General features: G+C 40.3%; 1 protein-coding gene across 1 annotated transcript in view; it reads right to left on the minus strand.

The window, feature by feature from the left end:
• LOC129707916 (collagen alpha-1(VII) chain-like) overlaps positions 1–12,976 on the minus strand; it is a 260,386-nt gene that overhangs the window by 58,295 nt on the left and 189,115 nt on the right. Inside the window, 3 exon segments of the mRNA XM_055653380.1 lie at positions 7,842–7,877; positions 9,421–9,492; positions 11,667–11,738. Of these exon segments, the coding sequence (XP_055509355.1) occupies positions 7,842–7,877; positions 9,421–9,492; positions 11,667–11,738 (180 nt within the window).

Genomic DNA, 12,976 nt, shown 5'->3' on the forward strand with positions numbered 1-12,976 from the left:
TCTCAGAGTGAGGGTAAGTGCAAATTGCCCTTACAACCCAGTGATATGAATATTGATTTCTCTCACTTCAGGTAGCCCCGGCATTCCTTCTCTCTCTCTATCCTTCCCCCACCCAATTCATCGTTACTTTATTGCATATCTTTCATTCATTGTTCTTTATCTCTACTCATCACCGTCTATATCTCTCATTTCCCTTATCCCTAACCAGTCTGAAGAAGTGTCTTGACCCGAAATGTCACACATTCCTTCTCTCCAGAGATGCTGCCAATCCCGCTGAGATTTTTGTGCCTAACATGGGTCCTACACTGGGAGGTGGCAAAACATTCAAGAGCTTTGGCAAAGGAAGGGAACTTGGAATTGGCTGGTTGTTTATAAAGATGAAAGAATCAAAAAGTTATTTTGAGAAGATGGTTAATGTTGATACTTTAAAAGAAAAAGGGGTAGCACCTTAGGAGATTGAACTATTAATAATTTTATTTTACAGGGATTTCAGGAAAGGAAGTGAACATGTCAGAAGTGTGGTGGCAATAGGCAGGCGATGGTTTTCAGGGACAAACCAAGATCAGAAAGCATGAAGCCAGGCTAGAAATAAACTAGAGAAAGATAAAATCTTGGATCTGGGGCTACAGCGATCATTAGAAAGATTATGTAATGAGTTAGTAGAATGGAAGTGTAAGAGACTTCCGAATGGATTGTCTTATGTGTAGTAAAAAATAAGTTATTCAGTTCCTTACACATGTTTGAGGTGGATGTGATATGGATATAGGATTCAGAAAGACTTTATGCAAGACAGAAAAATTAGTGAGTTAATGTCTGATTCAGGATTCAGAATGATAGAAGAACAGTGAACAAATGGTAGGGCCCTGGAGAAAGCTCTAGATCAGAGAGACCTAGGTGTAGGGGTACTTTTTAAATGAGCCGAGAAAGCTAGACAGGGTGATGAAGAAGGCATATGGCATGCTTAACTTCATTAGCCAGGGTACTGAGCACAGGAGTCAGGACATCAAGCTATAACTGTACAGTGCTTTTGTATGGCCACATTTGGAGAACTCTGGTCACCTGCTCAAGAAAGCAAGTTATTAAACTAGAAAGGGTGCAAAAAAGATTTCCAAGAATGTTATCTGGATTGTAGGGTTTGAGTTATAAGGGGAGGCTGGATATGCAGTGGCCTTTTTTTTTAGTGGCGTGTATGAGGCTGGGGGGTGATCTAATAGAGGTCAATATAATCATGAGAGACAAAGATAAGATGAATGGGCATATACTTGTCCCCAGGGTAGGGTGGTCAAATACTAGATGGGATTGATTTAAGGTGAGAAGGGAACAATTTAAAAAGCACCTGAGGCGCAGATTTAAAAGACATCTGAGGGGCGAAGTTGTCATTTTGAGGATGTGGTAGAGGCAAGTACAATTAAGACATTTCAGAGACTTTTAGACAGGATTAGAAATGTTTGGAGGGATATGGGCCAGGTGCAAGATAGTTTGGTTAGGTAACATGTACAGCAGAGGAAAGTTGGTCTGAAGGGCCATTTTCCATGATGCATAGTTCTGTGACTCGAATAGTAAGTGGTTTTGGGTTGTCAAGAACATGTGTCAATACTGCGTAATATGGTCCTGCTGGATTTGCTGGTGGAAGGGAGCAATGAATAAGGTGTCAAGGGAGAAAGCAGGAGTTTAGTTGATCATTAGTTGAAGAACTTCTGTCAAATGAAGGGCAAAAGCTTCATTTGTGAAACCACAGATTTAAGGGACGCAAGAGATTCTTTCCATTCATGGGTATGGAAGTAGGCTGGAAGAGGATAGAAGGCATTAGTAGAGAGTGATTAAAGGAAGTAAAGGAGTTGGCACAATCTATGATTCAGATTGATGACAGGAACAAAGGAGTGACTAGGCTCCGGACATTGATATGGAGAGTGAGATTAAGGAAAGTGGCACAGCAATTAACTTAGAGGACAGGTGAATTAATTAAAATGGAGGTGGATCTCACCTCAAACAATAAAGCTTAAATATATTCAATAGTTTTGACAGTGAGACTCACATATAACCATATAACCATATAACAATTACAGCACGGAAACAGGCCATCTCGGCCCTACAAGTCCATGCCGAACAATTATTTTCCCTTAGCCCCACCTGCCTGCACTCGTACCATAACCCATATACTTCCCATAACGTGTGGAAGTTCACAGCAAGTCAATCAAGGTTCTGAAAGGGATCTGAAAAGACTGGACCAGTGCACTTTGTCTATGAGCACATTCTGCTGACAGTAACTATTAGATTAGTAGCTTTTAAAGTAAGATTTCCTTTTGAAAAGCGAATCAAGTTTCAAGAGTTCAGTAAAGATGTTCTGTATAGTTGTCATTTGTTATGCAAAAATAGATATTCCAGCATCACTTGGATCCTTTGTGACATTTCCTTATCTCAACAGGAATTGTACATATATAGATTTATGTTTATATTAAGGGTAATTTATTTATATGCAGAACCAACTTTGCCCAAGGCCCAGTTTAAAGTATGACTCACTGTGTAGTAAAATAGATATATTGTTTCTACATAATCATGTTCAATTAGAGAGAATGAGGGGCAGCAACGTGTTTAGGAAGCTAGACAAATATTACCATACCTTGGGCATCTGCTGCTGCAGAGAGATCCAAAATGATACTCTCTGATAGAAGAAACCCAATGTCTTCAGAAATGAAATTTGATTTTAATTTCTCATTAATTGGCTCTATTATAAAATTGTAGACTTTACACAGAGCAGGCCGTTCAGATTGCCTTAAAAAAGGGATTTAATTAGTCTCATTCCCTAGTTCTTTTCCGATTGCCCTGTACATTTTTACCTTTAAGGTGTTTAATTCTCTATTGTGTTTGGATTGAATCTGATTTCATCACTCCCTCTCAAGCCTTTTATGAGCAGTCTGTCAGTAGGTTATAAAAGTATGAGAAAATGTCCAAAAAGGTTTTCATCAATAAATAAATATTGGGTGTTGGCCACATCTGGTGTGCCAACAATAACCTCATCCTCAACTCCAAGAAGACGAAGGAAATTATTGTTGACTTCAGGAAGATCAGAGGGGGCAGACATACCCCCATCCATATAAACGGGACTGAGGTGGAGCGCGTCTCCAACTACAAATTCCTCGGGGTACACATCTCAACCAATTGTTCAAGCGCTTTTGAAAACGGTGTCTGAGACGGGCCGGGAAGATCATTAAAGACCCCTCCACCCCAACCATGGACTATTTGCCCTCCTCCCATCAGGGAGGCAGTACAGGAGCCTCAGGTCTCGTACCAGTAGGATGAGGAACAGCTTCTACATTAATACCATCACATTGCTGAATTCGGAGTCCCGCCGATAGACTTCTCCAGTCTCTCCGTCCACATTGTTCGATTATTGTTTGATTATTCTATATTTTTATTTTGTATTTCTATATTGCACTATACTACGGACTGACGCTAAACTGCATTTCGTTGTACCCATACTCGTTTTTGTGCAATGACATTAAAGTTGAATTGAATTGAATTGAATTGAATCCCTATTTTCATTAACAAGAAGTAAAAAAACCTCACGATGGTTGCTACCATATCCATGCAGCCTTCCAAAGAAAAAAGGATGTAATACAGTTTTGTTTAGCTTTTCACAATTTTAGGGTGTATATTTAAAGCTGAATTGTTTTACCATTGACAATGCATCAGCCAATTTACATGAAGTTCATATCAATGGGTATGAATATGGATCTGGGTATGAATAGGGATCTGCAAAGTAAGGAATGGTGCATTTTGTGTGCGCACAGTTTACTGTTGATTGAAACTAATAGAATTCAATTTTTAACTCAAAGCTGTAAAGCGGCAGATAGAGAGATAAAGGCAAATGCAGAGGCTAAAGACATCATTGTCTATATCTTTTGTTTACCTTATCCCCAACCACTCTGAAGAAGAGTCTCAACCCGAAACATCACCCATTCCTTCTCTCCTGAGATGCTGCCTGTCCCACTGAGTTACTCCAGGTTTTTGTGTCTATCTTCAGTTTAAACCGGCATCTGCAGTTCCTTCCTACACATTTTGTCTGCTCCACTGCAAAATCTTCTCAAGGTATGTCTACTTTAAAGAGAGCAAATGTGGTAGACAGGAGAAGACAGGCAGGAGTATTGCATATATTTCAATCCAAGAGACCTAACAGATAAGGCAGGTGAACTCAGGGTATGGATAGGTGCAATGGACTGGGACTTTAAAGGTATTACAGAAACACAGCTGAGGAAGGACAAGAATGGCTGCTCAATGTTCTGGAGTACAAATGTCACAGAAGATATAGAAATTGGGACGATAGAAGGGGGGGGTGGTGCATTCTTGATTATGGGGAACCTCATGGTGGTATCTAATAAGGATATTCCTAGGGGGTTGTCCAGGATGTGACAACTTCAATGAAATTGTACTGAAGGGTCCCCATGGCCAGTAAGAGTTATAGGAGGTAATATGTAGAAAGATCACAGTTAGTTGCAAATATAATAGGGTTGTATTAGTGGGGGAATTTTAACTTTTCAAACATAAACTATCCACTTCGACTGGTATAGTGCTAAAGGGCTTGGATGGGATGGAGTCTGTTAAGTGCATTCAAAACTCAAGATGGGGCAAAATTCAACCTCCTCTTGGTAAGCATGACAGGGCAGATGAAGAAAGTGCCAGTGGGGGAGCATTTTTGCATCAGTGACCATAATTCTATTAGCCGAAGACAATATTCCTTTGAATTAGGGATTTTGTGAGTATTTCAGATGAGGGGGAGGTGCAATGAGACCTGGATGTGCTTATACCTCAGTCACTGAAAGTAAGCATGCAGGTACAGCAGGCAGTGAAGAAAGCTAATGGCATGTTGACCTTCATTTGAGTTTAGGAGCAAGGAGGTTCTACTGCAGTTTTACAGGGCTCTTGTGAGATCGCACCTGGAGTATTGTGTGCAATTTTGGTCTCCTAATTTGCGAAAGGAATTATTGCTATTGAGGGAGTGCAGCGTAGGTTCACCAGGTTAATTCCCGGGATGGCAGGACAGACATATGATGAAAGAATGGGTCAACTGGGCTTGTATTTGCTGGAATTTAGAAGGATGAGAGGATATCTTATAGAAACATATAACATTCTCAGAGGGTTGGACTGGGTCGATGCAATAAAAATGTTCCCGATGTTGGGGGAGTCCAGAACCAGGGGTCACAGTTTAAGAATAAGGGCTGAGATGAGGAAAAACTTTTTCACCCAGAGAGTTGTGAATCTGTGGAATTCTCTGCCAAATATGTTTTCAAGAGAGAGGTAGATTTAGCTGTTAGGGTTAAGGGAATCAAGGGACATGGGGAAAAAGCCGGAACAGGGTACTGATTTTGGTTGATCAGCCATGATCATATTGAATGGTGGTGCTGGCTCGAATGACCTACTCCTGCACCTATTTTCTATGTTTCTATGTAAGTAAAAAATCTACATAATTGATGGGTCTGAAATTGCATACGAGCCAGACCAGACTAGGACAGCAGATTTCAGAACCATCTGGGCCAGCAACTTTTTAAGAGTTTGCCCTGATGAAAGCAAATCTTTCATCTGCAGCTGAGGTGTATGGGAGAGAGCCTGCAGGTGATGGGAAGACACACCTAGGTGGGACTTTGTTTGCCTGTTCAAAACTGGCATAAAAGGCATTGAGCCTATCCGGGAGAGTTGATGGAGAAGAGTGAAGATCCAGAGTGTGTTAGAAAATCCAGACCTGATGACAAATGGCAAAGCAATAGCTCACTGGTGCCTAGTAATTGAACCTAATTGCAAAGACTGGTATCGTAATAGGGGAGTAACTAGAGTGGGTGTAAATAAAGATAAACTATTAGAGCTGGAAATTCTAACTGCCCTCTTGTGGTATCAAATTGATTCACGATGCGTAGTAATCTTCTAAGCCTGTAAGTTAGTCCATTACGCATCTGTGGTACCGAGAGACTGTGATATAGTTAATGTCTTGCCCTTCAGATGCCCCCACTCAGATAGAAGGTACAGTATAATGGGTAGGTGGAAGGATGAGGTGATATAGCTATTGGACCTTTAATTATTAATACGAAAGGAAAGGCTTTGTGAAATTTAAAGGTCACCACAAACAGTATGTCGAAAGGTATTAGATAGACACTAGCTGAGTCAATATGCTCCAATGGGGTTTCAATGACATGCACAAACTTTAATACAAGTTGCTGCGTAGCTCAGGACACAATCCATGTGTTACATTCACTCACCATGACAGAAAACAACAAGCTGCTTTGCCATGAATCACTAGAGCAGGGTCTGCTTGACAAATCTGCATCTAACTAATAATTTTAATCACGACATACAACAACTTCAAAGCAACGTTTATGGTAATTAAACTACTTCTAACTCCATTGACATTTATGCATCGTAAAACAGGAGAGAAAAGAGGAACAAGCAGGCTCAATAACTAGATGTTACAACATGTTTGCGATGTCGCTCTTTGCTTAAAAGTGCCATTAGATTCATCCTTGGGGATTGCAGCAGCATGCAAAACAGAACAAAAATGTCTTTACTTCAGCAAAGAAGGAATTTAAAGAGCTGACATAAATATGAACATAGGAACAATGATGTACAGCAAATGATTGTTTATTTAATTCAGAACCATATGCAAAGGAACGCATCATAATACATGTGTAGGAAGGAACTGCAGGTGCTGGTTTAAACCAAAGGTAGACACAAAAAGTTAGAATAACTGCGGGTCAGGCATCATCTCTGGAGAAAAGGAATAGGTGATATTTCGGGTCGAGACCCTTCTTCAGACAGCATCCTAATACAGTTCTGTAGCAAAATTAAGACGGAGAAAGTGATGAAAAAAAACCTTGTGAATTGGAAGGTCTTCTTGTGACATACCACACCACTTTACAATCTAGTTACAACCTTACTAAAAGACAGACACATTTTCACAAATGTCAGCAACTGTATGGAGCATCCGCAGTTTAAAGATAAATATGAGTCTGACATCTCTGCTGTGTGGTTTCAGGTGAGCATTTTTGAAATAATAACGGGTGACTGAGATCAAAGGGTCAAAAGGAATTCTGAAGAAGGGTCTCGACCCGAAACGTCATCCACTCCTTCACTCCAGTGATGCTGCCTGTCCCGCTGAGTTACTCCAGCAGTTTGTGTCTATCTTCGGTCGAAAGGCCTTATGCTTTGTTTTGCGAGGTTAGAAAGTATCGTTGCAGATATGACTGATAGATTTGAGTTCTAAAAATGTTGTGGAACTGCAATTGATTCTAATGGTTGCCAAGAACTCACAAAAAAGCTGAGAAATGAGACGAGACAACAAATTGCTGTCAGCTACTTAATGGTCTAAATTCTGACTGCTTTCATTCAATGCTTCCGCCTCTTGATCCCATTTACATTTTCTGCTTTATAAATCTTGCACAATAACATTCAATGATGATCAAAAATATCATGGAGAATTTCTGTTCTCATTTTTTAATTTGCCTTGTTTCTTCTAGCTTATGTTGCCTGGTTTCTTCTGTACAGTGAGCCCTCACATAACGTAATGGAAATTCACTGTCACAGAATTCACTAATCACCACCAAAAACATTTGAAATGCAGGATAAAACATAATCTCTCTTAATGTATTTATGTGAGAAAAAACCCCAATATATAGACAAAATGTAAAAGAAACAGCAGGTTTTGTCACATTTTTGTCCAGGGTTTGTTTTTCGGAAATTAGCAATACGAATACTTTTCTAGAAAGGCAATCCCTCCGTAATATAGGAGGGTATGTATCTGATTGATACATGATGCCCACTGTGTACTTTTATGTGAAATCTTTAAATGAACTTACTGCAATTCCATTTTTGCCACTCTCGCCAGGCTCACCCTGAAATTTAAAAAAATCATGTTACATTCTCAGCCTCTGGAAATAAACATTCTGGAGTAGATCTTTGTTTAATTACACACAGGCGATAGCAAATTGACTACCTGTTTTCTTTTCTCAATTTTTATTTCTGTTAAATTCAATGTAATTGGGAAAGTAAAAAAATAGGTTCACCTTCACCCATTTCATACCATTGATCAAAGTAAAAAGATACCCCTTTGTCACATTTATCGGACCGTTCGGGTTGAAAGGATTTGTCTGAGGAAAGGTCTTGACCCAAAATGTCACCTATTCCTTTTTTCCAGAGATGCTGTCTGACCCGCTGAGTTACTCCAGCTTTTTGTGTCTATCTTTGGTTTAAACCAGCATCTGCCCTTCCTTTCTGCACACTCTACATTTATCGGATCTCTATTTGGCACAAACCAGCTGTATATCTGGATCTGAGTTTAAATGTTGTGGCTTGAATCCTTTAGATGTTTGGCTCTATATTCAAAGTCACACAGTGACCGCACACTTTCCCCATGTTAGGACCTTGGAACTTGCTGCCGTACTTTGGAGGAGGGGCTGTATCTCTGGACTATCAAACTGATTTTAGAGTTTTATGATGTTCATGAACAAATCCCAAACCTATCACATCCCCAAAACTGCTACATGTCCAATAAAAACAGTGCACGGTGTGGTATGAATGTTGATACATTGTTGTTGCAGTTGAGAATTGGCTGAGTAAAGGATGTTTTGGAGGTAGTACTACCTCTGTTATTTGCCTTTATAAGGAGCAATATTGCAGAGATTATAGATTGCAAAGATTTCCCAATGTTTCTGAGTCAAGATGGGTTTCGTTACCATAGAAACAGTCCTATGTATGTGCTGAGGTGACATTATAAACCACAACATATTTTTATGTAGTTGGAATCGACACAGATATGCTCAGAAGTGATTTAAGAATGCATTTCTTTAAAGAGTAGTAAATACTGTATCTAAGCCCGTTTCCCCAAAAAGCTTGTCTGAGCAGAGCTTGTTTGGGGCGGAGGATTGGGGTTCAGGTTCAATTGGATGTTGGTTCAGGTTTTTTTCTCATCGCATGTACCGAGGTACAGTGAAAAGCTTTGTTTTGCATGCTATCCAATCAGATCAGATAATACTATTCATAAATACAAGCAAGTCAAACTCGGCAAACATTAACCAGCTGTGATAGAACGGAATAGTAGAAACACTACGAAAATCTGCAGAACACTTTCTATATTCTTAAGACTCCACATTTAGTTTCTGTTAGCAAGTGGTTTAGGGGATTAAAATGCCTCTTGTTTTCCCAGTGAGACATTATCTGTCACAACCTGTGATAGTTGATACTGTAAGTGGTAAACCAGATTAGACAATTGCAAAATCAACTGCATAATCAAATGCTCAAAAGCAATTAGAAGACAGTAATTATAGCTTAAGGGTTTCAGATGACTGTTAAAACAATCCGAGCTTCATTATAATCATGTCATCTTTTCAAAATGATTGTAGTTATTTTACATAATCACGATGAGACAGCAACACAAACCTTCTGTCCAGCAGGACCTCTGGCCCCGAATATACCCATCGATCCTTTTGATCCTGACTCTCCTTTATGACCCTTGGGAGGAAACATAAAGAGGACCTTAAGATAATGCGTAACAATCCTGAAGAAGATTTGATCAAATAACAGAACACATGGACAGGAAATTGACTAATAGATTCTAATTCATCCACCCACTACCCGTGCAAACACAATGACAAAGCTGACCTTTAAAAATGATCAAGTAAAACTAGCAATTTCCATCCACAGTATATTGGTAGAGGAACAATATGACAAATTAACAGACACAAGAGACTGCAGGTACTGTCCACAATGGGTCCCCCATTGCATGTCACATCAACCCCCCTTCCCATTCCCACACCGGCTTGTCCATCCTCAAGGCCCTAAGGTCCAATACATGTTAAAGGAAAATATCTCATATTCTGCCCGAGTAGTCTACAACCCAAAGGTATTGCGTACAGTTGTGGTCTCCTAATAGTATTGCGTACAGTTTTGGTCCCCTAATCTGAGGAAAGACATTCTTGCCATAGAGGGGGTACAGAGAAAGGTTCACCAGACTGATTCCTGGGATGGCAGGACTTTCATATGAAGAAAGACTGGATAGACTCGGCTTGTACATGCTGGAATTCAGGAGATTGATGGGGGATCTTATAGAAACTTACAAAATTCTTAAGGGGTTGGACAGGCTAGATGCAGGAAGATTATTCCTGATGTTGGGGAAGTCCAGAACTAGGGGTCACAGTTTAAGGATAAGAGGGAAATCTTTTAGGACCGAGATGAGAAAATCATTTTTTACACAGAGAATGGTGAATCTGGGGGATTCTCTGCCACAGAAGGTAGTTGAGGCCAGTTCATTGGCTATATTTAAGAGGGAGTTAGATGTGGCCCTTGTGGCTAAAGGGATCAGGGGGTATGGAGAGAAGGCAGGGATGGGATACTGAGTTGGATGATCAGCCATGATCATATTGAATGGCGGTGCAGGCTCAAAGGGCCGAATGGCCTACTCCTGCACCTGTTTTCTATGTTTCTATGTTTCCATGTATGAATATTGAATTTTCCAATTTAAGATAACCCTTATAACCATATAACAATTACAGCATGGAAACAGGCCATCTCGGCCTTTCTAGTCCGTGCCGAACACTTATTCTCCCCTAGTCCCATCTACCTGCACTCAGACCATAACCCTCCATTCCTTTCCCGTCCTTATACCTATCCAATTTATTTTTAAATGATAAAATCGAACCTGCCTCCACCACTTCCACTGGAAGCTCATTCCACACAGCTACCACACAGTAAAGAAGTTCCCCCTCATGTTACCCCTAAACTTCTGTCCCTTAATTCTCAAATCCTGTCCCTACTCTCAATGGAAAAAGCTTATCCGCGTCAACTATGTCTACCCCTCTCATCATTTTAAAGACCTCTATCAAGTCCTCCCTTAACCTTCTGCGTTCCAAAGAATAAAGACCTAACTTGTTGAACCTTCCTCTGTAACTTAGTTGCTGAAACCCAGGCAACATTCTAGTAAATCTCCTCTGTACTCTGTCTATTTTGTTGACACCCTTCCATCCCCTACCTGGCTGTAGCTGCCTGTTGTCCTCTACCTCTCTTTAGTCCACCCATCACCTACTGGCCCTTCTTTATCCTGGTTCTCTTCCCCCTCCGTTCGCAGTCCCGATGCAGGGTTTTGGACCAAAACACGACAATTCCTTTTCCCCCACAGATGCTGCTTGGCCTGCTGTTCATCCAACATATGTTTTGTTGTTAAGTTAAGAGACCTAGCTTTAAATGGAGTAAGGAGCATTTTAGACTCTTTCCCTAAACAATGCTTGCAACAATTAAGATTTTGTGATGAGAGAGTGGTATTAGGTTAATTATCTGAATGTATCCCTTGCACCGTTCGATCTTCCTTGTCTATGAATGTCTATAATACTATTAAACTCTCTCAAATAGTCCATTCTGTCAGTCTGCTCCATTCATTTCTCTTCTGTAGAAAGTAACCTTTCATCAAACAACTGACCTCATTGTGAATTTGCATTTTTAGTTACGTTGTTGCCGATTTTTTTCAGCCAGTTAGAATGACTGCCGTTTAATGTTCTATACTTTTGACCAATGTGCGTCAACAACCATGTAGAAAACAGTAACTTAGAAGTAGAAAGAGAGCATTTATTCCAATAAAAAGACCCTTTATAGATTGATCTCAACCCAACCATAACTGTAGGAGAAATCTTCACCTTTAGTCCTGGGGGACCATCTTCACCTTTCTCTCCTTTATCACCATCAAATCCAGCTGGACCTCTGTAGCCCTACAATGACACGGAAACTACATGACATAAAAAGACGTTTGTTAAATTTGTTTTTCCAACATACAGTGTGCAATGTATTGACAATCCATCCAATAAATTTCATTCTTAAAAAAAAAAGGTTATCTCATGTTTAATACAACATGATTGATGCGACATTCTCTGATCGCAGTAGCCCAGGAGCCATCATGTTCCATTCCGCTTTTGGTTATTACTTAGCAGCATTTATTCTGACCTCCATATTAGACCTATTCTTAAGCAGAATCTCATCCAGGCTTTGATAGTTTTAATCACTTTAAAGGTGTAGTTTGCATTTATAATGCACCATTCTCAACCTAAGGGCATCTAAAAGTCTCTCACAGCCAATTCTGATGTTGTGCCCGTGGCAATAGATAATTGGCGCACTCCCAAAGGCAGCAATGCACTAAATGACCAGATTTAAGAGGCATTTATTCAGAGATAAATATTGACCTGGAGTATTCACCTCATCTGTTTTGAAAAGTGTGATGAGATCATTTGAATTCACAATGAAAGGGCAAATGGGTCTGGACCAACCTCTCATCAAAAGATGACATTTACGATAGTACTAAATTGGGCGGCATGGTGGCACAGCGGTAAAGTTGCTGCCTTACAGTACTTGCAGCGACTGTGGGTGTTGCCTGTATGGAGTTTGTACGTTCTCCCCGTGACCCCGTGGATTTTCTCCGAGATATTCGATTTCCTCCCACACTCCAAAGACGTACAGGTTTGTAGGTTAATGGGCTGGGTTTGTATACTTGGTATAAGTGTAAATTGTCCCTAGTATGTGTAGGATACTGTTAATGTGCGGGGATGGCTGGTCGGTGCGGACTCAGTGGGCCGAAGGGCCTGTTTCCGTGCTATATCTCTAAGCTAAACTAAACTAAACAAAAGTCTCCAAGTACTGCACTGGAGCAACAACATAAATTTAGTGCTCAAGTCCCTGGAGTGTATCTAGAATCCAGAACTTTGTGGCTCAGGGAAGAGTCCGCAGTGGCCGAGTGAAAACTAACACTTGGAACGTATTGTACATGCTCCTTCTTAGAGCATAATATTATTTTAGTTTCAAATCCTGCCTCTGTCTTGTTAATTATATTCATTGGTATTATCTACTGGGCATTCATAGTGAATATCTTCCAATGTATCAGTATAGTCGATCCCCGCAGTACATGGCTGTCACGGTGGTGCATTGGTAGAGTTACTTCCTTACAGCAAGATTTGTA

Source organism: Leucoraja erinacea, chromosome 22 (assembly GCF_028641065.1).
Source record: "Leucoraja erinacea ecotype New England chromosome 22, Leri_hhj_1, whole genome shotgun sequence".
Lineage (NCBI taxonomy): Eukaryota > Metazoa > Chordata > Chondrichthyes > Rajiformes > Rajidae > Leucoraja > Leucoraja erinaceus.